The 24,918-nt window shown below is 40.2% G+C and overlaps 1 protein-coding gene across 4 annotated transcripts; it reads right to left on the reverse strand.

The window, feature by feature from the left end:
- Positions 1-564: 564 nt before the first annotated feature.
- SPPL2A (signal peptide peptidase like 2A) lies at positions 565-24,699 on the reverse strand. Of its 4 annotated transcripts, XM_054642530.2 has the most exons (17): positions 24,456-24,699; positions 20,578-20,697; positions 19,646-19,828; positions 18,788-18,877; positions 15,378-15,511; positions 13,153-13,304; positions 12,301-12,397; positions 11,689-11,790; positions 11,004-11,085; positions 10,673-10,747; positions 9,981-10,037; positions 9,770-9,823; positions 9,230-9,329; positions 8,334-8,411; positions 7,839-7,999; positions 5,679-5,712; positions 565-1,170 (listed from the first exon to the last, which is right to left on the reverse strand). In XM_054642530.2, the coding sequence occupies exons 1-17, from the start codon at positions 24,507-24,509 to the stop codon at positions 1,139-1,141; spliced, it is 1,605 nt and encodes a 534-aa protein (XP_054498505.2). In that variant the 5' UTR covers positions 24,510-24,699; the 3' UTR covers positions 565-1,138. The 4 variants fall into 4 exon arrangements, with proteins under 4 accessions (XP_054498505.2, XP_054498506.2, XP_054498504.2 ...); XM_054642531.2 differs by lacking the exon at positions 9,770-9,823 and having other exon boundaries at positions 5,677-5,712; XM_054642529.2 differs by lacking the exon at positions 5,679-5,712 and having other exon boundaries at positions 24,456-24,696.
- Between the last annotated feature and the right edge of the window lie 219 nt (positions 24,700-24,918).

A 24,918-nucleotide genomic window follows, 5' to 3' on the forward strand; every position in this document is an offset into this window, starting at 1 on the left:
CTACTTATCCTTTTCCCAAGTCTTCAAAAGCAAAAACAAATTAAGATTAAACAAGTTAAACACATGCATTTGCCTTAGCTAACACAAGTACTACTAGCACTATTCAAACCTGTTTTGTCTATCAATTGCAAAGAATTTTCAAAAATACTTTTTTTTAAAGTATGGTGCAGATGCAAAAGGTAAAAAAACCAACAAAAAAACCTGTCCTGTTTTCCCCTATCCCTCTGAACTGATCCATAGCCAAATGAAGACCACGAATATACACCTACTCTCAACAGGTGAGAGAACCAGGCCAGTGTTAACATTTTATCCCATCCCTTAAAATAGCACCTTCTGAGCAAAAAACCTCTTGCCTTCCACACCATCTTGTCTGTCAACTATTCCAGGAGCTGCACAGAAGGATTCAGGATTATGTGTAAGTACCTCCCCTCTTTTATTATTTTTAAATGCTTGGACATGTATATAATCCAAAGTCCTGCATCAAAGCTTAACAATTTCCACAATTAAGGCATAAGCCAGTGATCCAATGAGGGGAGTGGGAAGGAAGAGTTCACAACCCCACACTTAATTTGCTCTGTTATTTATTTTACGGCTCACAATAGACACTGTTTATTCAATTACTTGTAGTAATGGAACTATAGTTTCATTCTTCAGTTGCTATAGTTACATTGCTATCCAACTTTGCATTCAAAATCTGGAAAGAAAACATACGAAGGGTACTTTATTTTTTTTCAAAGAAACCTAACTAGTTTTAATCAAAACTTTAAAAGAACATTTCACTCATGATGATATGGGCAAGCAACTTTTATAAAAATATACTGTATAGAAACACAGTTGGAAAATTGCATAGAAAATATCCTTTTATTTAAATTGAAATAAGGCACGGTTTTACTAGCTATGGTTTGGCTGTAAAAATGCAACTCTATTTTGATTCCTTTTATGTTATTAACAGTATTTTCCATAAAAATATAGGTGCAGGAATAAAAAACCCTTTTACACAGAGTGGGAAACACTCTATTGTAAAATTCCACCAAATTTACTGTAATTCAGCTGTCAAAAATTCAAATGCTATTTTAAATCAGGATATTCCACATATTATTGTCCTCCAGGCTGTTCAGTGGCTGATGCTGTGCTTTCTTCATTTCCTGTGTAATCCAGGTGTTCCATCATCTAAAAAAGGAAAAAAAAAAGGGAAAAGAGATGGCTCTTTATAAAGAAATACAGCTTTACCCCATTGATCTAAAGTATTTGTTAGCTAAGAGAAATATAATTAAACACGTGTTAGAGTGCATTTTAGCAGCATACATTTAGGAGGTCCTCTATAGATCAGAAAAGCATTTAAGCCAAATAATCAAAGCTGTATTAGCTAATGCTTTCCACTACAAAAGGAGTCTCCAACCAAGGACCCGGGTCCTCTACAAGAAAATGAACTTGTGAGTCAGAAGTATCTCAATTATTAAATACAGAGAACAAAAACCAATTGGGGTTACGCAAATTTTTCAAAGATATGGCTTGCAAAACTGTAAGTAGACTCTAGGATCTTACCTGACATTTACAGAATTTAATTCAAGCAATAGCTTGATCAGAAAAGACTTTCACTTGTCATGGCTGTAAAGGCTACCTATATTACACTTAGTCAAAACTAACTGTAGTAGTCACATTTCTTTGTAAATTTTCCTTTTATTTCAGAAAGGATAAAGGAAATGGAACTAAAGTCCTGCATCAGGAGAGAATCCAAACTAGATTATTAAATAGACTGATTCTACTTGGCATTGATGTAACTGATTGGATTGCCTGAATAACTCAAAACAAATTTGTAGCTGTCCTGACTTAAAAAGCAGCCTGTTTCCCTATCCACTGTTGTACTGCTGGAGGCAATGAAGGTTCTGGTTTTTCTCCTGGGACAAGGCATTGAATGAATGACAGAGGTAATACACACATTTGTTAGTGTGACAAATTGAGCCTATCAGTTTGAGGGCTTCAGAATTGAGCATAATTAACAAGGGGCCAAGAACTGGACAGTTTGGGTAGCTGATAGCCAGAGACAGAAGACACAGAATAGTACAACCAAGGCTGACAAAACAAAATGTGCCAAGGAGCTCATACCCAGAGTGGCAGGATTACTGGGACAAGAGATAATGCTTTAAGCATCAAAAGGCAGAAACCCCTACTTACGTTCTTCCATAGTGGCATATCCTGCCTGTCTTTCTGTGCAACAGCTGCTCACTGTGTGGGTTCTGATCTAAGGTAGGCAGATTTCCACACAATTATTTTCTTGTCTTAGTAGCACCTGCTCAGAATCCTTGCCAGGACAAAAGCAGGCTCTGAGACTGCTGTGTTGTACACACTTAGTGTGGTATAATTCTGTGCACAGGGTAAAAAGACTTGTTCCATTAACATTTCTCTTCTCCTCTAGTTCTGACCCAGCTCTGTGCCATTCCTTCTTTTATGCCACCAGAATTGTTTCATTCAAAGTACACAAACATACCTTATCAAAAGCACTTTTGCTTAAATAAGCTGTTTCACAGTCCAGCCACACCAGCATGCTGTGCAGTAAACCAAGATGACAGTTCCAAAAAAGAAGTCAGTGGGACTGGGGAATGTTTAGGAGAGCCCAGTGGCCACAATATCCATCTAAGACCAGAAAAGGCCTTTCACAACCCTCCCTTCAAGTTCCAGAATAATGACAGTAAGAACTAAGGCAGGCACCAGTCTTGCCAATAGGCTTAAGGACTGAGTTAGAGCAGCAGCACACACTCAGTCCAGCAGTGAATGCCCAGCTCTTGTGCTAATGACAATCTTGCATTTATTTCAGTATATCCAGAATTTTCCTCTACACTGACCCAAAATCCACATCAAAAGTCACAAAAATCAAAGCATTCTCTACAATTACAGAACTCAAACCATCCCTTTGAATGAGGATTAAAGTATTCATTTCCAGGATAAAACAAGAACAACCTCTCCCCACAGTACCATATTACATCCAGTCATGCCATCTATCTCCCTTGTGCTTAGGGAGGATCATCTAATGGCCGGCATAGAGAAAGTAATTTTGCTAAGCATTTTTGTACAGTCTTTTCCTATGCAATTGACAAGATGCTTCTAGAAATAAGAGTTAAAAGTACTTGCAATAATTCAGTGTATTCCAAAGTCAAAGATATGCTGGAGATAGCACCTGTATCTAAATCTCCACTTAATAATCAGATTTTGAAGTTAAATTTAAAATCGAATGCCTTGTAAAACTCTAAAGGTGTTGGAGGGGGAGGGGGGTGTCTTTTCTATAAATGTTTCAAGGCTAAAAAAGCCACCCCACCCCACTTTTAATCTTTCCTCCACACAGAAGGACAGCCCACAACTTCAAGCTGGGGACAACAGGTGCCTCTCTAAAAGTACAAGGTGACATTTAAGCAGCTTTGTCCACTCAGGTGTCTCCACTGTGGATTCTCTCAGGCCAGCCCCTTCCTCAAAGCCTCAGCAGAAGCTGCAGGAATCTTTACAATACCCAGCTGCAGGAATCTTTACAATACCCAGGTGCAGGATGGAGGCACCTGGCTACACTCCTGGACAAAGGTGCTGTTTTAAGCTAAGAATGAGGCAAAGCAATCTGATTGTACATTGTGGAGAGCTCATGAACATCTCTGAAGTGGAGGAGACTTAGAAGCTTTGCTCTCACATCCGAATTTCTGACAGTTTTTAAGGGGGAGGTGTTAAGACAGCTTTGTAACAAAACCATTTTTGTTTAACCTATCTACTAACATGGTGAATCATTAAAAACTAAAACCAGCAAACTCACCCCCCCAAAAAAACCACTTCCACAGAGCCAAACTAGAAATGGCAGTACAAATCTCTCCCTGTAAGAGCACATAGTACCCATGCACACAGTTGCTTGCAAGATTCATGGCAATAATGTTGCATTCATGGAATTCTTAACAACTCCCAGTTATGATGAAGTTGCAAGAATCTAAAAATGTGATTATAAAACTTACTAAATAACAGGTGCATGCTCTATAACATGCCAGTGACAAATACTTGATTTATTACTTCAAAGAGAGATAAGAAGCGCTAAACACTTCAAACTGACAAACTCCAAAAAGTTTCAAGACTACTCCATGTAGAAGACTTCAAAGTGGCCTTAGGCCACTAGATTTTCCTAAAATTATTTCATCGATTGCACTGATACAAAAATGAGTATTCTAAAAATCAATAACTGGAAAATAAGTATGAAATTAATTTATCATGAAAGCATCCATGAGGAGTATAAGCAATCCAGAAACCTAGATAAACCTTTATTTTACACTTCACAGCAGCAATACTGCCAGTTAGATGGCAGGAGAGTAAGTACATTACTCTTCCAAGAAATCTCTGCGCTTCAGTGAATAGTTAAAATGTTTTCTGTGCAGCAACTCTACAGCTCAAGACTACACCATAAAAGAGCCACACTGAGCATAACTAGAATTTAAGACTGCATCATTATGCAGAAACAGAAATTACCTCAGCTATGAATTACGGGACCTCAGAGCTATCTTGGGGAGTCAAGTATTTGTCATACGTATAAAGCAGAAACTAAAAAAGTGATTTTACCAACCTATCCAAGAACTGGAGTGTGCACAGCAGGATAGAAGAATTCTAAGTTATAAAAATAGTCTGGCCATCTGCTTTTAATTTGCACTCAACCCCTCCCACTTCCTAATATCATCTTTGGTTTATATCTAATTCCTTTATTATTAAGGCTTTTTAATGAGACTTAAATTGTTAAAGTACTCTTTCTTAGAAGAAAGGAGCTAATGAGAAAAGCATTTTTATTTGAGAGTTTAAGACACAGTCAGGCAGAATTCACCATCTCAAATTGTCTTCTGAGCAGACACCCTACGCTTTATAAATAGATGTGTAACTCCAACAACTATAATTCAAGATTATATTTAAATGCTTAAATTCCACGAGAAGCTGAAATTTGAAAGCTTGCACTGCTCTCTGCAAGCTGTGTGGACAGCAAAAATAAATGCCATCAGTGTTAGCAGTCAGGAGCTGCTGCCAAGAAAGGTCAAAGCTCGCTGCAGCCCAGACGTGCTGGGCAGAGAGCCGGCCCCAGCCCCTGCTCCCCAGCCCAGGGACAGACAGGACAGCAAGAAGGACACTGTGGACCACGAGGGTGACACAAGAGCTGCAGACATGATTACTAAAGGCAAATTCATAATGCTCAGCATTGTAACACAAGACAACAAAATTGTTTAGCACTAAGCAGGCTTTCACATCTATGCCGTGACACAGAAAAATCAAGTGAAGGGCTGCAATACAGGTAACAGAAGAGGAACTAACACCAACTGCAAATATTTGAAGACAGTCCTAGGGTTTGGGAAGCTGGAGAGTAGAGAAGCAAACAAAGCCTGCTTTCAGGCTTAGGAATCACAGCTTCATTGCTACTCAATACTATGTTTTCCTGCACTCCTTTAAAAAAGAAAAACCCCAGAAAACCTAAGTGTGACCCCTATTCACATCTAAGAGTGAATACAGATTTGTATCTTGTCTTCAGTTCTACCCTCTTCTACCAAGTAATTTATACAAAATTAAGAGGTAGATGCAAAAAAAGACTGAAAAGAGGAAGCAGAAGGGGAAAAAGAAGAAAAAAGGAACTGTAAGACAATTAAAAAAGTTGCATTAAAAGAAGGCCATAATCACACCTTGTAGCAAAGGCGTCCTGGAGGAGTCCGATACCTAAATAAAATTCATTCCATTATTAAAATCATATACAACAAAACCAACAAAAAAATCAGAAAAACCCCAAAATCCAAAAAGGTAACTAATGGACTACTATTATGAAGTTTAGTCACCTGAGGCACTCTACATGCTCTTCTACCCCTATTCTTAGGACACTTTGCTCTACCAACTCTGCAAGGTTTTTCTGTTCCCATGAGGGCAAAGCAAATCTCTACACAAGTCTGGCCATCCTTGTCAACAGAGCAGCTCTGCCTGAGCCTCAATCACTGATGGAGCAAAAAAATTCTCTTCTGACATCTTTCCGTATCTTTCCTCCTCAAAGTGAGCACTGAAAGCTGGAGATTTCAACCCTGGAGCTGTGTGGGTTGGGGCTGTTTGGGGTTTTGTTTGTTTGCTTGGATTTTTTTGCATGTTTGTAAGTTCAGTAAGGACAGTTCAAAATACAGTTTTAGATAAGAAGGACAACATCTGAGAAAGATCAACCCTTCAGCTTTTCAAGAGTGACACTTGAATAACACTCTCTGGGAACAAAAAATTAATATAAAATATTCTTCAGAAAGTTATAGAAAAATAGAAGTTAGTAAAGTTACACAGAGCTCAACTGCAGGCTCAGTTACAGACAAGTCTAACTCAGAGATGGTGGAGTGGGGGATTGAAATCAACATTTTAAATTCTGCTAGAAATGAAGTAATCTAACTCAAAACAAGCTGAAGTTCAGAGTAGTTTTAATCCTTCAAGAAACCAGTTGAAAGGACATGAAATAACTACTATGGCAACATAATTCTTTCAAGTATGAGTTTTGCTACAAGAAGCACAAGAAATTTTTGTTGCTAAGGAGACCTGCCAAATTTACTTAGGCCAATCTTACTCAGAACTCAAGTGAGGAAAATAAATTGCAAAGTGTTTTCCCCACAACAAATCCAAAGTTACTGGGCTTCATAAATGTGACTTTGTTTATTTTAGAAGGGCAAACAGTCACCAATTTATATATAAATGCACAGTAAACCAAATTCATTCTGACCTACAGAGGAACATTTCTATTCACTGGACCTATGAAAGGAGGAGTTGATTTTGTAAACAAAAAGACAGGGTATTTAGTTAAAGTTAAAAAACTGAGTAATTTCACACCGAGGCCAACCTCCAGCTGAAGCAGGTGTAGTGTATTAGATCAACAAAAGGTAGCATTTTGCTGGTAATACTATAGGAGCTGGTGCCTGTAGTTTTACAAGAATTACTCTTGACTTCCACTGATCCACTTAAACTTTCCAATCTTGAAAAAGCAGGAGCTGCTTCTATCCACCATCAACTTGACACCCACCTTTTCCCAGAACAGACTATCCAAGCTCCAAGTTCAACATGCCCTAGATATAGGTGATGGTAAATTCAAACAATACTGAACTTAGGTCTCAAGCAAAACACAGAATAATCTTGAGACTGCTCTATCTGATGATAAATGCCAGCCCACAAGGGTTCCTGGCACACCCAGTTACTACAGCAAGTCACATCAGGGAAAACGTGCACATGTCAACAGGTGAGAGTTTAAGAACTGCAATTCCTGGGCAGTGTTAGACATAACCAAGGGAGTAATACAGAATATCCAAGGCAGTGTGCCCAGTGTGTGCTGTGATAGGAAACAGTTACAGAACCCAGCTATTTTGTTCCTGAATGCTCCATACAGTCCTGATAATGCAGGCCCTCTGTGATGCATGGAAAGTTTCTAAAGTTCTAGACCATCACCAATTTTTTGGAACTGTCTCTAATACAGAAGTAGTGCAGTTTGGAGTCTGCATGCTTAGTTCAGTGACTCATGTTATACCACATCAAGATGATAGATGGGGAATGTTAAAATACAAGAAAACATTTCAAAGTAAATAGAACAAATTACTTTTCCTCCCTGAGTACTGAAGCAGCTATTTCATCTCCCTTGAGCTTTGTTCTGCCATGTCAACCACTAGACTAAGATTTTCTAAGAGTAAAGACTACTTTTCCTTATTAGTTCCAGAGGATCACAGGAAAACTTGCAAAAACTGGGTTGCAAGTGATCTATCACCAAGTTCTCAGAGAAGCATATACTCAAAGGAATTAACAACAGAATAAATAGAATAGTCCAGGCCTGAGCCTACCTGGTAATTGCTTCCTTTCCAAAACTTCTTCATCTCTTTGCGCCTCCAGGCAATGAGGGAGCTCGTGATGAGTGTACATGGTACAAGATAGAGGAGGGCAGGCTGCCCCATCTTCATCAGTGCCAAAACAATGAAAGTCAGCACCATGCCAACAGCATAAGCTATGAAGAGACATTCATACATACACAATCAGGAACAGGAGAATTTTCAGATTAGGTCAATCATTTAGTAGGACAATTCCTTTTTATTTTCCTTGTTAATATAACAAGGAAATAGCTTCCTTGTTAATATAACTGAAGAGACACAATAAATTGCTCTATATTTCCAAGATTTCTCAAAGCAACTCACTGCCATAAAGAAGTCACCTTAGGCACACTAAAAAGAGTTTTACAGAGATTCTTGACAACATTGAACCTTACCTGAAGAAAACCATCTAGATCTGCCATTTAAAAAAGCTACCATGAAGATCAACCATGCTGAAATATCACAATTTACCTATTGTGCAGGAAATGTAGTATATAGAGGATGATCTTGTTTGAACATCAAATCTTCGACAATAGGCAACCAGAAGCCCTTGAAGAGAAAAAAAAATTAAAAAGGAAGAGGATTAATGAAATGTTTAGTCATGACTTTTTTTCTCCCCAATTCTCCAAATGAAAGCAGCATAAAAGAATTTATAGTAAGACTTCACATTATGGTATTTTATCTTCTTCCAATATTTTTTCTGTAAAGGCAAGAACCAGTCTAAGAAATCCTACTGTAAATGTAGAAAAAAACATAATGGAAACATGAGCCAAGCAAGCTTGGAATTAGAGGTTTGGGGTTTTCAAGCAACCTAATTACATTGTGCTATTTTCAGCTTTCTAATACAGAAGTGTAACAACCTATTTTTAATTTCTTCAATAGGTTTCTAATGCTCACTCTTAACATTCAGCAATTTTGTCTGCACATTCTTGAATAAAGTAATTTGCTCAAGACTCCAATTATGGCCAAATTCAGTTCTTCTGAGAAAGATGGAAAAACTTGGCAAAATATTTTACATTACCTCACCTCTAATTACATAGTCTAGGATATGAAAATCCTACAAAGTCACAGAATATTTGCTTTATGAGATTTTAATGATACTTAGTTAATACTGACAACTGGATTTACCTACAGGACTTGCATTTATTCAATCCAGTAAAACAGAAAAAAACCCTTTCACTATTTAATTATTCTATAACATAGTGAGCTTTCTTCTACTATGGCTTTTGTTGTATTCTGCACTGACTGATCAAGGCAAACTGCTGCACTTGATTCAGCAATTACCCTGTGAATAAACTCTGCAAGCCAGCTAAGAATAAAACCCAAAATATTTATTCCTAAGTTAGTTACCAAAACCATTTGCTCACCTGGGACAATGATGTCTCCAAAACCCAACAATGAAAAGGGCAAATCACAGAGTGTTGATGCAGAGTGTTCAAGTCTAGGCACTCTAATAACCACGGGTAACTGGAAAACATTAGTGCAGAAGCCACATAAATCTCATCTAAAGCATTCTGGTGTTCTGGATATTTTTGGTTGCTTGAATTAATAAACAGTTTAAATATAATTAGTTTATCGTTAATGCAGACTTCAAAATAGGTAGAACCTGAAGTAAAAACCAGAAACCAACATAGAAAGTAGATAAAGCTTAAGGCAACTGGTAAGCTGGAATTTCAGATTTACAAATAATATGCACACATACAAAAAAAAAAAAAAAAAAAAAAAGTTAAAACAATATTTAACCATGTAACAGGAGTAACAAATCTTGATTATTAACCTAACTATAGAATACTGATCAATGATATCCAGGCCCTAAAGAGAAATTTGGACAGTAAGGTTTTCCCCAAAAGAACAGTCTTTTCAGAGGAAATAATTTAAAAATCCAGTATCTGAAATACAATCCTTACTTTCTCATGGGGAGCTGAGCGTTCAGTAGGGACTTCCACCAAGTTTCCATCACTCTAGGATCAAACCCAAGTCAACAGGCATTTAATACTTATAAGGAAATAGCAGAAGCTGGCTATATTTTGTGAGAAAGTTATGCTGAAAAGCACACTATGAATTAGCTACACAGAGTCAGTACTTTAATGCTGCACATATTACAATGACTGTTCATACCTTTTCACTGTTTCCAAAGGGACCAGCTGCAACTTCAACCATTATACTTGCCCCATTCTGAAATTAAAGTTATTTTTCAAAAGTCAGTGGTTTGATGAACCAAAACTTTCATACCGCATTGACAAAAACTGCTTGTACCTCCACTTAGAGTTCAGGATTGGAAAAATCCTGAATATCAAAGGGAATGCCCTGGTATTGTACAGTATTATACTGCATTGTTTGACAATAAAAACATGCAGTCCGGCCTAAAATAATGTTAAAAAACCTCAAACAACAAGTCCACTAGATGTAGCTAGAATTTTAGATAAAAACATGTCAGCTTTTTCTGCCAAGAGCTTTTTACTTCAAAATAAAAGCAGGTTAACACTTGCACACAGCTCATAGCACACTGCAAGTGATCACTACAGAAAGCACTAGAGTATATTCCAATAAATGGGTGTATAAAGCAAAAGAAGACAAAAACTGGAGGGCAGTAATTTCTCATGATCACACTATCCCTCACACTAAGTGGGGATGGTTTATACTTTTGACCGTGTGATTGCCATAAAAATTTAGGCCACTGTTGTGTTACATGGGAAAAAATGGAAATCAGCTTCTCCACCTTGAGAACACTGTACACACTGACCTGTTAAACAAAAATATTCTCCCAATGACCAGACATTTTTGTTCTTACTGTAAATTCACAGACATACCTTTGTGATAAATGGTGTTATGAAGACAAAAAACACATCATATAGAAGGAGGAGGCCTAGAAGTATTACACATGACTGGCAAAAAAAAGAGAAGAAAATATTACTGTGGGTTTTGAAGTATCACACAGCTGGATTCTGGAACCACTGCAGTACCATGTGTGGTACTGGCATAACATTTAGAACAGGATTAGTTTCTTTTAATAATTATTAAAAGTGGTAAAGATTATGTTTTTAATATATATTTCTTGCATATTGAAAATCTACTTCCTGACAGTAAACTTGCAGATTTGTGGCAGTAGAATATTATCTTAGGGTAAGCAACTTACAGTACCTTAAAGTTGGGCATTTTCAGTGTTTTAATGAAGTTTAGGCAGAAAGCAACTCCCAAAATATCTTGCAAAATCCAAGCCCACCTGAAAAAAAACCCAAAACATTTTTACAGGTAGTTCAAACTGCTGCCGGAACCTAGATTTTTCTGGAAATAGCAAGGAAAATTTCTCAGAAAGCAAGAAATTCGTTTTTCAGAATTACTGCTAGCAAAACCACCAAAGTCCTAGTTTCAAGATGGTCAGTTTATACCAGCCTCTGATCATAAACAGGTAACTGTGCTGGTAATGGCTGGGATAGAGTTCATTTCCTTCACAATAGCTGGTAAGGGCTTTGTTTTGGACTTGTGCTGGGAACAGTGTTGATAACACAGGGATGTTGTAGCTGCTGCTGAGCAGAGCCAGTCCCTGTGCTATTCTGCACCTCCTTTCTTCTGTGGCAATCATTAGCAATCGAGCTAGTTCTTCCTCATCTTCATAGTTTTTGTAACTTCAAATTACCACACAGCTCATTTGCATTGCTTTGTTCTCTATTACTCCCATGCTTGTTAAGCTTCAAAATACTTTCATGACTTTTTTGAAATTGGCACTGGAGTTTAGAAGGATGCTGCACTCCAGGATTAGCTGTATGCTGGGAAGTTCATTAACACCAGTTATTCACCTTACTCTCAATCAGAATGCACCACTTACCTGTCCTCATTTCGAAATACTGCCCAGACAACAGCTGCTGCTATGCAGAATATAGCAAGGAAAATAAGCCTCACTTCAATGGTTTTGTTGGAACACGTAATCCTAAAAGAAAATAATTAAATTAAGAGAGAAGGCCTGCAACAGCCAAGACACATGCCTGTGCTATCACACATCCTTAAGCTGACATGGTGTTCTCAACCCATCTCCCTGCTGCCTGTAGCACAGTACTTGCTCCAAACAGGATCAAATGTGCAGGATCCTCCCCTTACAGAGTTCCTTGATGAACACAATAAGCACACGTGACAGACAACCAGCATTTTGTAAAACCAAGCTCAGACAGCCAACCAGAGCTTTTCAAAATTTATTACAGAATGCTTTCAAATATAGGTAATGCAGCAAATCTACAGCTATTTTAACTGTTGATTATGCTACAGATACCTTTAATATTTATTAAAGCAGCTTGTAATTTTCTTTTGTTACTATCCCACACACTAAAACCATACAGGAAACAATTCATCAAACTGTTCTTGTATTTTCATGCTGTCTTGAGTAGCAACCAGAAAATACCCAGAGGAAACCTGCCATTTTTAGTAAGTGAAAGGTGCACAATACCTGCACTGCCCAAATGGGATTTCTCCTATTAATGCTGCAAGACAGTTGTACAGGCTCATTGCAGATGCCAGGCAGAAGACTGATATTATAACATAAACTAAATCAAAACAATGAAGACAGGAATCAGTGCCAAAAAACCAGAAAACAGCAAATAAACACAATAACACACATGTGATATTTTGTGTTCAGGAGGTGTCTGACTGGCACTGGGTGATGTGGTTTAAGGGTTACAGTGACAGTACTGAGTAGACAGTTGGACTGGATGATCTTGAATGTCTCTCTCATTCTTGAGGATTCTCTAATTCCATGATATAAACTGTTAACAGTTATACCAGTGCTCAACAGTACTGGAGATCATAGTAAGCTGAGTATAGAAAATGCTGAATTCTGAGTGTCTCTGCTATGACAAAGTTCTCATCAAGCAAAAACTTGACTCAGAGGTGTCAGAATTGCTTTCTAGCCAGATCCTCACCAAAAAACTAAAACCAAACACCAAGCCCCAACTAACAAATAAATGCTCCCATCAAGCAAACTCCAAACACTACTAGGTTGTCACTGCCATCCTCCCAAGAATGTTGACATAAATCATATTTTGTTTTACTCATCATTAGTCACCTTTCTTGCACATGACTTCATTCAGAACAAGCACTGTCACAGCAGATTTTGAAAGACAGCTGAAGAAACCTTTCCTTTAAGTAGCAACTGCATCCTTTCAACCCTCAACTCATGCATGGAGAGGATAATTTAAAAGTTATATTCATTTGAATTTAGAAATCTAGCTTTTTAGACTTAAACCACTTCATAATATCACATAGAAAAGTGAGTCAAATGAGATTATTCATTGTTTCTTACCTAACCATTTGTAGAAGAAATAAAGTAAGACCAGCATGACACAACAGATGACAACAAACAAGATAACTGTTACAGGGGTGAAAGTAACATTTTCTTCCTTTTTCCATCGTGTTTCTCTCTCCCCTGGACTTGCTACTGCTTTCAGATTCTCACTGTTTTAAGAAAACAACAAACACATTTACCTCAGATGACAGATTATGAAAATGTTATGCTATGATCAGAATTGATGGTTATAGAACATTTAGACTGACAAGGTTTCAGTTTAGTCCTTCATATTATCATTAGACTTAAACCCAGAGAAAACTGTATGGTTATTGTTTGAATTTCTCCCCATTTTTTAATGAAGATAAGCACTTCCAATCTAGCACAGATCACAAGGAAAAGATTCTTAACTATACTCCTTTCCAATGGTGTGGTAATTCCCAACTTTAAGGGAGCATCCCCAACCAAAACCCTGACCCATGTGAAGAAAAGTAGTACTACACTCTTAAACTGCTTTTCAGGATGCACACACTGAGCTCTATTAGTGCATCACCTCTGATTAGAAAATTTATTGGGCTAAATGTGGAGAATCTGATAAATATGTCTACAATAAGTCAAAACCAGAGGTATTGCACACTCTTAAAATTTCATCTAGACATTAAGTGTCTGCAAAACCCATTCATGTTATTGAATGAAGCTAGCTAAGTACCAGTTCCTTTACTCTTACACCTCATAATTACAGAGTAAGTGAAAGAGAGGTGGTATAATTGGGGTTTTTTTAACTGGGAGTAAGATTCCTGTGCACACATACTCCATATTTATACCTCACCATGCAAAATAAGGAGGCTTAAATTGCTGTGTTTGTTCTTTCAGCAGAGAGCCCTTCTACTCTTTAGAACAGACCTGGTGCAAATTGCCCATCAGATAGTGTGTTCCTGAGGAATCCCAGAACCCACCTGCCAAAAGCTGAATTCAGCACTGAAACAGCTACCTTCAAAAGAGAGTAACCCACAGGAGCAAGGCACCTTGTTAGATGAATCACCTTCTCAGAAGACATGCTTTGAATAAGCAGCTTTTTAAAAAAAAAGCTTGCCCTAGATTTATGAAAGAGCACTTTAACTAGTTTAATAAATTACATCTAGGTATTTTTAATATGGGAGACAGCACCACATTTTGTTATTTTAGCATTCAGTACAGCCACACCCTGCAGCACTGCAGGTGAAAAAGAAGCATAATCAGATCCAACCTTTAAAAAAAGAAACATACACACCTCCCCTCCTTCTACTTCTTTAATCTCTTTAAAATAGCTAATTTGCATAACTGTGGGAAAAAGGAAGCTGTTGTTATCACATACAATCCTCTCCTTGTTGTGCTGGGGAGCAAAGCACCAGAACACCACCGAGACCCTGAAGGTAGCAACACATTTAGCATACACAGCCACCCAAGAAATACTGCAGAGTAACAGCATGCTCTCAAAGGCCAGCTACAGCCAGTTTAACCCCAGACTAATAACAATTGTGTGCATCACTTAGAGCTGCACACCCCTCAAGGACAGAGCAGAAACCCCCAGCACCCCCAGTTTCCTCTGCCTTTTCCACACTGTGCACTGCCAATCCCTCCTCCCTGCTCAGGGACTGCTGCTGCCTCCTTGTCCTTGCCCAGGCCTAGAGCTGCTGCTGCCCCAGCTCTGCTGCTCCACCAGATAAAACAAAAAGCTGAAGCAGATAAGCCAGGCTGGACTTTATCTGGAGCCAGCCAGACAACCAAACTGTGCATCCCATTGCTCCCAGTGACAGGAGTGCTGCACAGCCAGCTGGGATGGAGCAGCTGTACAGAGCCCTACCAATGCAGACACTACATACAAGATGTATTTACCTCCTGAATCACTGCACTTGAAAGTGTAACTAAAATACCTAATTTCTATTGTGGATATTGGAGAATTATAATGCTAGTTACAGAGTGTTTGGTAATTTGTCAAAATGTTAACTCATGCCTCCTCCCAAGAGCTGCATTATCCCTCAGGAACTTTTCCAATCTGTGCTTGAGGTTCCTCAAAGACCTCTGGTGATTTTTCAGAGGTTACAGTGCTCAAAAATTTAATGACAAAGCAGCTAATTGCACTTAGGTCTTCTAATTTTTTTAACTACCAACCTAAAAGAAAATAATTTTTCACTGATCATAGTGACAGCTTTCACAAGCTTTGCAGTCCATGTAATTTAGGCAGTTCCATTTAACCAACTTACAGTTCTGCTACTCCACTCCAGTAGCCTCCCAGTGCCACTGTAAACACAGCAATTAGGAAGATGACAACCATGCTGTAGTCAAACTCTGGCAAAGGTGGTGAATACAGAGTCACATTAACTTCATTTCCAAGCACCTGAAATATAACACACATGTTGGTTCATAAAGGGAACAAAGAAATTATATTGCTTATTTTCCAACAAGATGTACATCATGATTTCCTACTCTTAATCTACATAATGCTGAGAGGAAGTTTTCAGCTCACTGCACAAGACATGTCAATATGTTTACCAAGAAGCAATGCTTCCCATGCTACCTTTCAGGGTGATCAGGTTTGGAAACAAATCTATTACTGCTCCTGTGCAAATACAGAGATACCACAAGAGAAAATGGAACCTCTTTGCATTCTTCCCACACTTCTGAGAGGTTGTGCCTCCAGCCCAAATACCTCCCCAAAATGCACCAAGTGCTATCAAAGACATCTGCTCTGCAGGAAAGCACACCTAACTCAATCACCTTGAAACACAGCTCACAGCTCCACTGAGGTACCAGCAGATCTGCCTCTGGCTCTCAAACCCACAGAACTCAGCTCAGAGCCTGACAAGAGGCTTCAGACAGAACACCAGTGACAGCTCGAGGTGGCAGGAAGTTATTTCCCAACAGCTTAACACAAACATGTGTTGGGATGGATTCAAAAGAAAAGAAAGCAATTTCACACTATTTTAAAAATTTAAGACCTAAGGAAAAAACCAATCAGCTGAAGTACACAAAAGAAAATGGGAGAGAACACTGAGATGTAACTGGTACTGAATTGTACAAAAATCCTGAAAGCAAAACCAAGGTGCTTCCATTTGACTGAAAGGTAAGATTTAAAAAAATAAAGAAAAGACGATAATTTGGTAGGAAATGGAAAATAGTAGGGAAGACAAGTTTGCTGTTGCAGTCAAACTAAGTCCAGACATCTAAAGTAATTGTGCAGTGAGAACAGACTTCAGAGATGCAGAAAAAAACCCCAGATTTGTTTACAGTCTGCATGTGAGATAAAAGCAAGAGAGAGAAGAACATGCCAGACAGGTTTGGCTTCAGAAAGATCAAACTGGCACTAAAAAGACTGAATGGGAAGGCCAGTGGTAGAATGGAATACAGTGGCCACCGATGAAGACAGCTGAATCATTTCAACATCTAAATTTTCTAATTACAGATAATAACCTTTCTGCAGGCTAAAGAAGTCAGAATCATTCCTTTTGCCTGAAGTTATGGAAGTTCAGAAAACAAGGAATAAAATTAAATTCTAGTGAAACACTGTAGTTGTATGAAGTGGAACATAACATTAAAGGGAAAAAACCCCTATTCGAATTACAGCATCCTCTATGTAAGAAAAGCCAAACAAAAAAACAAACCACATATACACAAAAACCCAAACACACACCACCAAGAACCAAAAAAAAAAGAAAAAATCCTAAGAGGTTTATACATTTTTAGTATTCAGTTTCAACATATCTTAATCCAGTTTTTCCTTGAAGTTTCATAAATCTTACGAAGTGTAATTCACATTAGAATCCAGAGCAACTGTTTCCTTTTGCTCCTATCGTTCCCCTCTTCACTAAAAACTCCCTAAGTCTCAACTTCCACCACAGGGAGCACTGGAATGAAACAGACTGCATCAGGTAACAAACCTGCAAGAGAGCTGTCCACTGACTACAAGGTTTGTACCACTCTGCTACTGCTATCAAAACTCTTAACAGACTTGGCTCTAATGGTGAGGGCTAACAGAGATGATTTACTTATCAAGTAAAAAGAATGCTTATATAAACTACTTCCCTCAGACTGGTATTGTCTCTCTCTTCTAAAAAAAAGGAGGAAGCTGGAAGCTTTAAAGACAGTTAAACAAGAAATGCAACTGTAGTTGGAAGTGTACAATGGCTGCTGGATTCCAAGCAGTGCATATAATTCAAAATAACAGCTGCCAGTGACAGGACAGAAGGCTTTGGCAAAAAAGCAGAGCAAAACCAGGAAAGATCACTTGTAGTCTAGGCAGTGTTCCTCACTACTTTTATGAAGGCAGTCTCATTCTAAGACAAAAATGAATTCTTTTATTCAGCAGCAGTATGTGACATCACCTGGCACACCAATCTGCAGCAGAGGTGCTTTGGTGAGTTACTCCAGCTGTACAGAAGTGATTCCACATCACAGCACTCCAAGCATAACTGGGCAATAAAGAAGTGCAGAGAAGATCCAGACCTAACCTGCCCTGGTTCCCTTTCATGTTAGGAGGGCATCCTAAAACCACTCAAGCAAGCAAACACTCATCTGACTGAAGAAACAAATCTGAAGACAGAGGACAGCCTGAACCCAGCTGGAGTACTTATCAAGTACTTATCAAGTACTTATCAAGGCTGTGGCAGTCTGAAGACAGCACAGACCTTCAGTCATGCCAGTGCCTATCTGCAGTGACGACAGCAAACAGCCAAAGTCCTACCAATCAGGCAGTTTCAGCTTGCATACTTACCTAAGACAACCTCCCATGGCAGCTCTGAAGATTGAGAGCAGAAATGGTGAAGCGAGCTTGCAAATTCAACTCAAGAAGCTAAGACTACACAGTGCTAGCCTCTGCTATCCCCAGAAAAACACGTGCAACACAACTCCTGCTCAGCAAAACTATTCAACACTAAATAAAAAATCAGAAAAAGCCACACTGATGAAAATATACTGTTTTCCTTAAAACACTGTGCAATATTTTGTTATCCTAATATTACATGCCAAGGAAAACAAACTCCAAATACTCCCAAAACAAACTCTCCTGCCTATAAAGTGTAGGAGATAGCACAACTGCTGTATTTTAATAACATGCATTTGGCATCTCACCAGCAGAAACTCAAACTACACTGCCTAACCATTCTTCAGCTAATGCTGTCACATTATACAGAGGGAGCTCAGCATCTGGCAAAGGCAAAAAACTCTCAGTCTTTCCTCAAGATCCAACCTGCCCAGGTGCTGCTTGCCTGAAAGCTCTGGTGCCAGCAGCTACAAGCTCAGCTGCTGTAGCTTCTGCACTAAGGAACTTCTGCACTCTCAGGCTACAGCTCTTCATGTGTGTCAGGCACCTGCAGCTGTATCCAAGTCTACTGGAAGATACAGCTTATCTTGGACAGCAGGAAACTTTTCAGGTTCCCCCATCTCCAGTCAGGTATAGTGTTTCCCATTCTCAGTGTTCTAATCAATCCATCTCTCTTGTTCACCTAATTAGGAAGACCAGTACTTCCACAACTAAATGTCCATCCTCTCTTAGGAATGAAAGCAGTATCTAAGCACATTCAAATCAGGCAGACATCCAGACCTGACCTGAAATTAATCTATTTGTTCAAATACCTAAGTTTATACAACCATAACATGCTGAAGTTCTGTTACTTACCAGCTGCATATCTACTATGTCATTATATCTTATAAGAGCAATTGGAAGAGTCACATCTTCAAAACCAGTCTTGTTATCTGAAATAGCAGACTAAAAAAGAAAGTGAAAATGGTATGTATGTTGAGCCTATTTACAAAATAGGTTAGATCCCTAAAAACAGATTATTCTTTCCATTTCAGTGTATTTGTAGGAAGGTAAAAACCAAAAAGCTCATTCATCACCCTTTGCAAAAGATTAAAAAAGATAGATGTACTTAAATCAAACCAGCTGATAATACTAACACGTCTGGATTCATAATGCTGTTGTGTTTTTATAGTATTACAAGGGATAATCAAAACTGGTTTTAATTTCTACACTTCTAAAACAAGATGAACTTTCAGTGATAATCACACAAATTCATGAACTGTACATATTTGTACATACAGTTTGCAGCTGCAATGGAGAACAAAAAAATCAATGAGATCTCACAAGACCTTTTGTGATTTCCAGTTTCGGATTACACTTCCCTAGCTTATTTTAGACATGTGTGATAGAAACCAGTATCACCTAGGTTTACATGGAGTTCAGAATGCACTAAAATTAGGGAATGATAAAGACAAGTATTTGCATTCAGAAACATGTCTGAAGGAACATGTAAACATCCAGCTCTGCAGCTCCTCTGAGCTGATTCAAGCCAGCACTGCACAGCCCAGCAGCACAGCTCTGTGAGGAGAGTAAATGACTCATGCTGCAATCCCACACATGGTCAGCTTCCTCTGCTTTTGGGGCTTCTCTCAGCTGACCCTGCACAACACTGCATGGCACCAAACAGACAGGACACTACTTCAGTACAGAAGAAAACTGTTTGTTGTTACTTACCAGCCTAGATTTACTGGCAATCAGAAGCATTTTAGCACCCAAACTTTGTGCAATTCTTGCTTTCTCCAAGAAAGTGCAGTTTCCTCTCATCACTACAACTGCTTTGTCTTTCATTAAGCCAGAAGGAACTTCAGCTGAACTGCAGAGGACTGTAGAAGTCAGGTTTTCCAGAGTCCTGAAAGTCTGCAGAGAAAGAGGGAGAAAAGGAACGTGATTAAAGTAGGAAATTTGATATTACAAACAAATTAATCCAGAGGACTACATTACTATGCTCTTTAACTGGAGATTTGCCAGGGAGAGGTGTAACAGAAAAGAATAACTCAGGAATATAAAATCACAGCAGCACTTTCTGCAGCCTGCAATAGTGAGGAACACTTGAAGCAGCATAGAGCTGAAATAATCTGGGTATTTCTAAGTGCAATTTCACAGTAGTTGGTACTGTAATTTAAATATAAGAAACTGATTACACAGAAAAATCACCTGGTTTCAAGACAATTAAACAGTACATGAAACTGACAAGCCAATATAAAAAAGCTCCAGAAGTTTACCAATTTTTGTAAAAAATAAACAGAAATTTAACTCCCAAATACAGACCTCAGACATAAGGATAACATCCAAAGAGAAAAAAATTAACAGGATAAAATGAATACATAAACACATAAATAAATAAACACATAAATACAAAAGCTGGTTCTAAGCACAGAGAGAGTATTCCCTTTGTAAACTCTAGAAGCCAGCTCTTTCAAGGATAGAAATGTTCACTACAGCCTTTTTTTTTTGGGTGGTTTGGGGGGAAGGGGACAACATGAAGCAAAACAGCAAATATTCAGTGTAGCACATATTTAACTCAAAATTTTGAAGACCATTTATAGTTGACTCAAATTCATACTGCATTCTAGTTTTCTTAGAGAGCATGACTACAAGCTACTTACAGCATTGTCCAAGGTTTTTGGAAGAGACAGCCAATTGGAGTTGTAAATGATGCAGTAATCCTTAGTTACTGGAGGCTCTCCACTTCCAGAGGCGTGCAGGATCCCCTCATCAGCAGCCACCTGCAAGAGATCACAGAGTTCTGAGCTCCACCAAGTTCAGAATATCAGATACGCAAACATTCTTCTAAAAAGCGTATGAAGAGAAAGACTTGTTAGGAGAAAAGAAATTTACTAAACTCATTATTTTACATAATAACTGATGCCATGAGAGATGGGGAGCTTGAGAGCAGGGTGGAAATCTAGTAAGAACCTAGTTACTGCATAATGCTGCTTATCTTCTTTGCAAATACAGTGTGTTTATGACATGTACAGCTCATGTCACCAAGCAGCAGAATACCAGCAAGAAACCAAAGCAAATCACTTCAGATTCTCTGTCTTATGCCTTCCAAAAAGTGTAAAATTTTACATGGAAAGCAATTAGAAGAGTACATGGAAAAAGAGATGGAGTTCTAGAGTCTTCCTTCCTCACAGACTCTAGAATTTTCCCTACTAACAAAAGCGGAGGATTATATGTAATACATACATATATATATATATATATAATATGACAATTCCCCAAATATTTTTGTCAAGTAACTTTAGTTACTTACAAATAACTGTCAACACAAAGAGACCAACTAGTGTACCTTAAGAAGAATTTGTGTAGTCGAGGAAATACTGGTGTTTCTTAAGATTAGAGCCCCTCACATAATATGATTCCTTTTATTTACAAATACAGCTGAATTTTAAAACTTGTGATAATGTTAGGAATATATTCTTCTCCCCAAGTATAAATAAAAGTCAGGTATCTAAGTGGATAAATGAACAGACAAAAGATTAGATGCAGCTACACCTATAAAGCAGTGAAAAGAAATAAACATTATTTGCATCTCAAAGAAGTATCCCCGTAAAAAACTGGAAGATGTTCTTACTTCAACTGTTTGTCTTGAAACTGACCTCAATAGGACGAAGCATCAGAGTAAAAAAAATCATTTTTTTAAATTCTGCTGTAAATTTCAGATGTGTACAGAAAAACCACTAGCATATAAAGCTAGAAGTAGGCATGCCTATGGGGGAGAAGCCCAAACAGTCAGATACACAATGCTAAGCAGTAACAGTGCTAGAGAGGCATTTCTCCTCCAGCTAGAAGATCTGTATTCTGCAGCAAGGGAGAACTGGAGAGAAAATAAAGGCATGTGACGATATTGTTCAGAGGTTTATGTCTGCCTGGTTTGAATAGCAAAACCCCTTCTTCAGAGGAATCCATTCTACTGGCCCCAGCGCAGGAACATCTGCTGGGAGAACTGTGTCAAAGGGCCTGAGCACATTAACTGTGGAATACAGAACAGCTCTTCAGCTGTCAGCTGAAATCAATTGGTCCATGATTTATGATCAGCACAAAAATGATCAAGCTGCCCCTCTTAAATGCATTCACCTAGAAGTACAAGCTAATGGTGAATTAAAAGCAGTAAAGATTTCTAACAGGTGCAAGCCCCAGAGGTTTACATCCATTAAAAGCTCTTTCTGCTTCACCAAATAGAATGATAAGTGTTTTCTGGGTTCCAGGAAATCAAGTGTTAACACTACACAAGATAAATCCACCTAGAAGGAGTGATTACTTGCTTACATGATATGCATGTTTTGTTTGGCAAGCTTCCCTCCTCTGGGGATTAATCAGGGCACACAATTCATCCTCATCAGGTGGAGAGAGGCAGGACCTGAGCATGACGTGCAGCCACACCTATTCATGCTGAGCTCCAGACAGCATTGAGAAGTTAAAAATTAAAAGAAACACTACATGATATGCCTCACTTGGAACATCTCCAGGGAAATCCTCTTGCATCCAGCTAAAGTCCTGTTACTTTCTAATGGCTTCAGTGTCCTTTCACAACAGACAAGGGCTAGGTTTGGGCAGGTGGCCTTGCAGTCAGCTGTGTCACTGAACAAATCCTGCTCTCAGTACACATACATTTTTCACCGAACACACTTTCAATTTTGTTACTTAAGAAAAAGACTGAAAGTGTGATCACAAAAACGTCTCTTGAAAAGATTAACCTGCTTCCCTAGGCTGATTTGTTCTGGCATAAAAGCATTCCCATGGAGAAGAGGCATGACAGCTGTCCTTACTTTAAGGGCATCACCATCTCCTTTGCCTTCAGGTTCAGACAATTCCTAATAACTTCCAAACAAATTCCTGTCTATTTCCAACAGGTAGTTCTCTCATTATATTTCCTTCCCTTATCCCCTTTAAATTTTTGTTGTATAATTCCTTATCTTTGATAGAGAAGAAGTCCCATTCTGTCTTTTAATCCCTAATTTTCCAAAGGTGTCCCAGTCACTGCAGGGATATAAGCCTGGGCTGACTGCTGAGTGTCCCAGTAACTGCACCACACAGAATACAAGAAATCAGATGAACCAGGAGACACAGAGACCAAACCAAGCCTATGTTTACAACATCCATCACAATTAGTACCTAGATAAGACATAAAGAAACACAAAGGTACAGACTAGGGAGAAGGTAGCCTGTATGTAGCAAGTGACAACATAAAACCCACAGAAACATAAAAAGGCAGGGGGGAAAAGATAGCCATGAACAGAACAACCATCATTTTGTTGTTGTGCCAGTGGCCATGTGACACACACAAATCAGCCCTTCTCCCTCTCTGCAGGCACTGTGACCCAGGAGAACAGGAGCCCATGCCCAGAGAGCAGCAGTGACCCTTCCCCATACCCAGCTCCCCATGCTGTAAATGTCAAGACACTACTCCTGAGGCAGAATGACCTGGTCCAATGCTCACCACTGCTACACCTGCATCTGTAGAGCAAAGAAGGAGGCAGGACAAGGCCTGGAGTCTTATAAGAGGGCAGAAGCCCCTTCCCTTGTCAGCAGCAGCCAACCATTGGAGTAAAGGGCAAAGCCACTCTTCAGAAAACCCCAACACGCCAGTGACAGCTACATGGGACTCAGGAAAAGCCAGGGAGACAAGTTACTACCCCCACAGGCATTCCCAAGGTACTAAGAGACTGTGTTGTGCACCTGTTGCTGAGCATATCCAATGGTGACTTCCTACACAGGAAAGAAGTATTCTGCATCCTGTCTTACCAAAACAAGATAAATTCTGTTAACATTAAGTAAACAAACCCAAAACCAAACAAATTTCGTGGAACAGCATTTAATGCATACATGTCCTTTATACTGCCTAAGCAGATGATGGAATTTTCTGGCCTCCCCATTTCACTACCCCATTTGGCAGAAGGTGGTCTGCCAGATTTCCATGGCAACGTACACCTGTGGACAAGCTGAGAATGTGCGCCACACCAAAACCAAAACTGAAGATGAACGAGACAAAAGTCAGGATACACACACACACACACACTCTAGGAGCTTCCCCCTTCCCGGCATCCGAATTTAAACACCATGTTTATCCACGAAGGCCCCCGTGAATTTGTTATCTCAACTCCCAAGGCGTGACCGGAGCTGGCCCGGCCTGAGCTCCCCGGGCCCGGTGAGGGGAACCGAGAGGCCTCGCCCGAGGCGCGCCTGGGAGGCCCAAACCCCCCGGGCCACACTCGGGCCCGACCCCGAGGCGCTCGGGGGCAGGGGGAGCGCAGCCCAGCCCAGCCCAGCCGCGGGAGAAGGGAGCTGCGCGGGCCCTGCCCGCCGCGGCCGGCGAGCTCCCGGGAACGAGCCCGGGGGAGAAGGCGGGCAGAGGGAGCCCCCGGGCCGGCAGCGAACGGCAGCAAACAGCAGCGACAGCAGCGCCATCCGCCAGCGCCGGCCCGAGTGGCGCCGCTCGGGCGCGGCCGGCGCGGCAGCGCGGCCCCGCGTCCGTCCTTACCAGCGGGAGCAGCAGGGCCCACAGCGCGGCCCACAGCAGCCCGGCGGCCCCCATCGTCCTCCGCCGGCTGCTCGGGGAGGGGCCTCCCTGGGCTCGGGCTCCGCACGCCCCCGCGGAGCCTTTCACCGGCTCCCGGCGCGGCGCCACTTCCTCTTCCGTCCTCGGCGGCCGCCGCTGGCGGCCGGTCCCGGGACACCGCGGGCAAGGCGGGCGGGGGCGGTGCTGCCGGCGGGGCGGTGCTGCGGCAGCCGGGCGGACACGGGGCTGCGCGTCCCCGCCCCCGGTGCCCGTGTGTGCCTCTGTGCCCACAGTGCGTTCTTTCGCTGCGGTTCGCAGGGCTCCGTGGCTGTCAGCGGTATCCAGCCAGCAGCTCCCAGTGTTGTAGGCACTGAGGGGCTCGCTGAAACTCCTCAGAGCCCCGACAAGCAAGAGGAAACGGCCGCGTTTGCCTCACGTCTCCCCA

The sequence above is a fragment of the Agelaius phoeniceus genome, chromosome 13 (assembly GCF_051311805.1).
Source record: "Agelaius phoeniceus isolate bAgePho1 chromosome 13, bAgePho1.hap1, whole genome shotgun sequence".
In the NCBI taxonomy this organism is placed as follows: Eukaryota; Metazoa; Chordata; class Aves; order Passeriformes; family Icteridae; genus Agelaius; species Agelaius phoeniceus.

What these genes read in the sequence shown, in the direction of transcription:
- SPPL2A (XM_054642529.2), bottom strand. Translation starts at nt 24,509, where the DNA reads ATGGGGGCCGCCGGGCTGCTGTGGGCCGCGCTGTGGGCCCTGCTGCTC. An exon ending in ATCCCATTTGGGCAGTGCAG is followed by an intron (nt 11,791 to 12,300) that starts GTATTGTGCACC and finishes ATTTTCTTTTAG; the next exon opens with GATTACGTGTTCCAACAAAA. An exon ending in GGAAAGGAAGCAATTACCAG is followed by an intron (nt 1,171 to 7,838) that starts GTAGGCTCAGGC and finishes TTCCTTTTTTAG; the next exon opens with ATGATGGAACACCTGGATTA.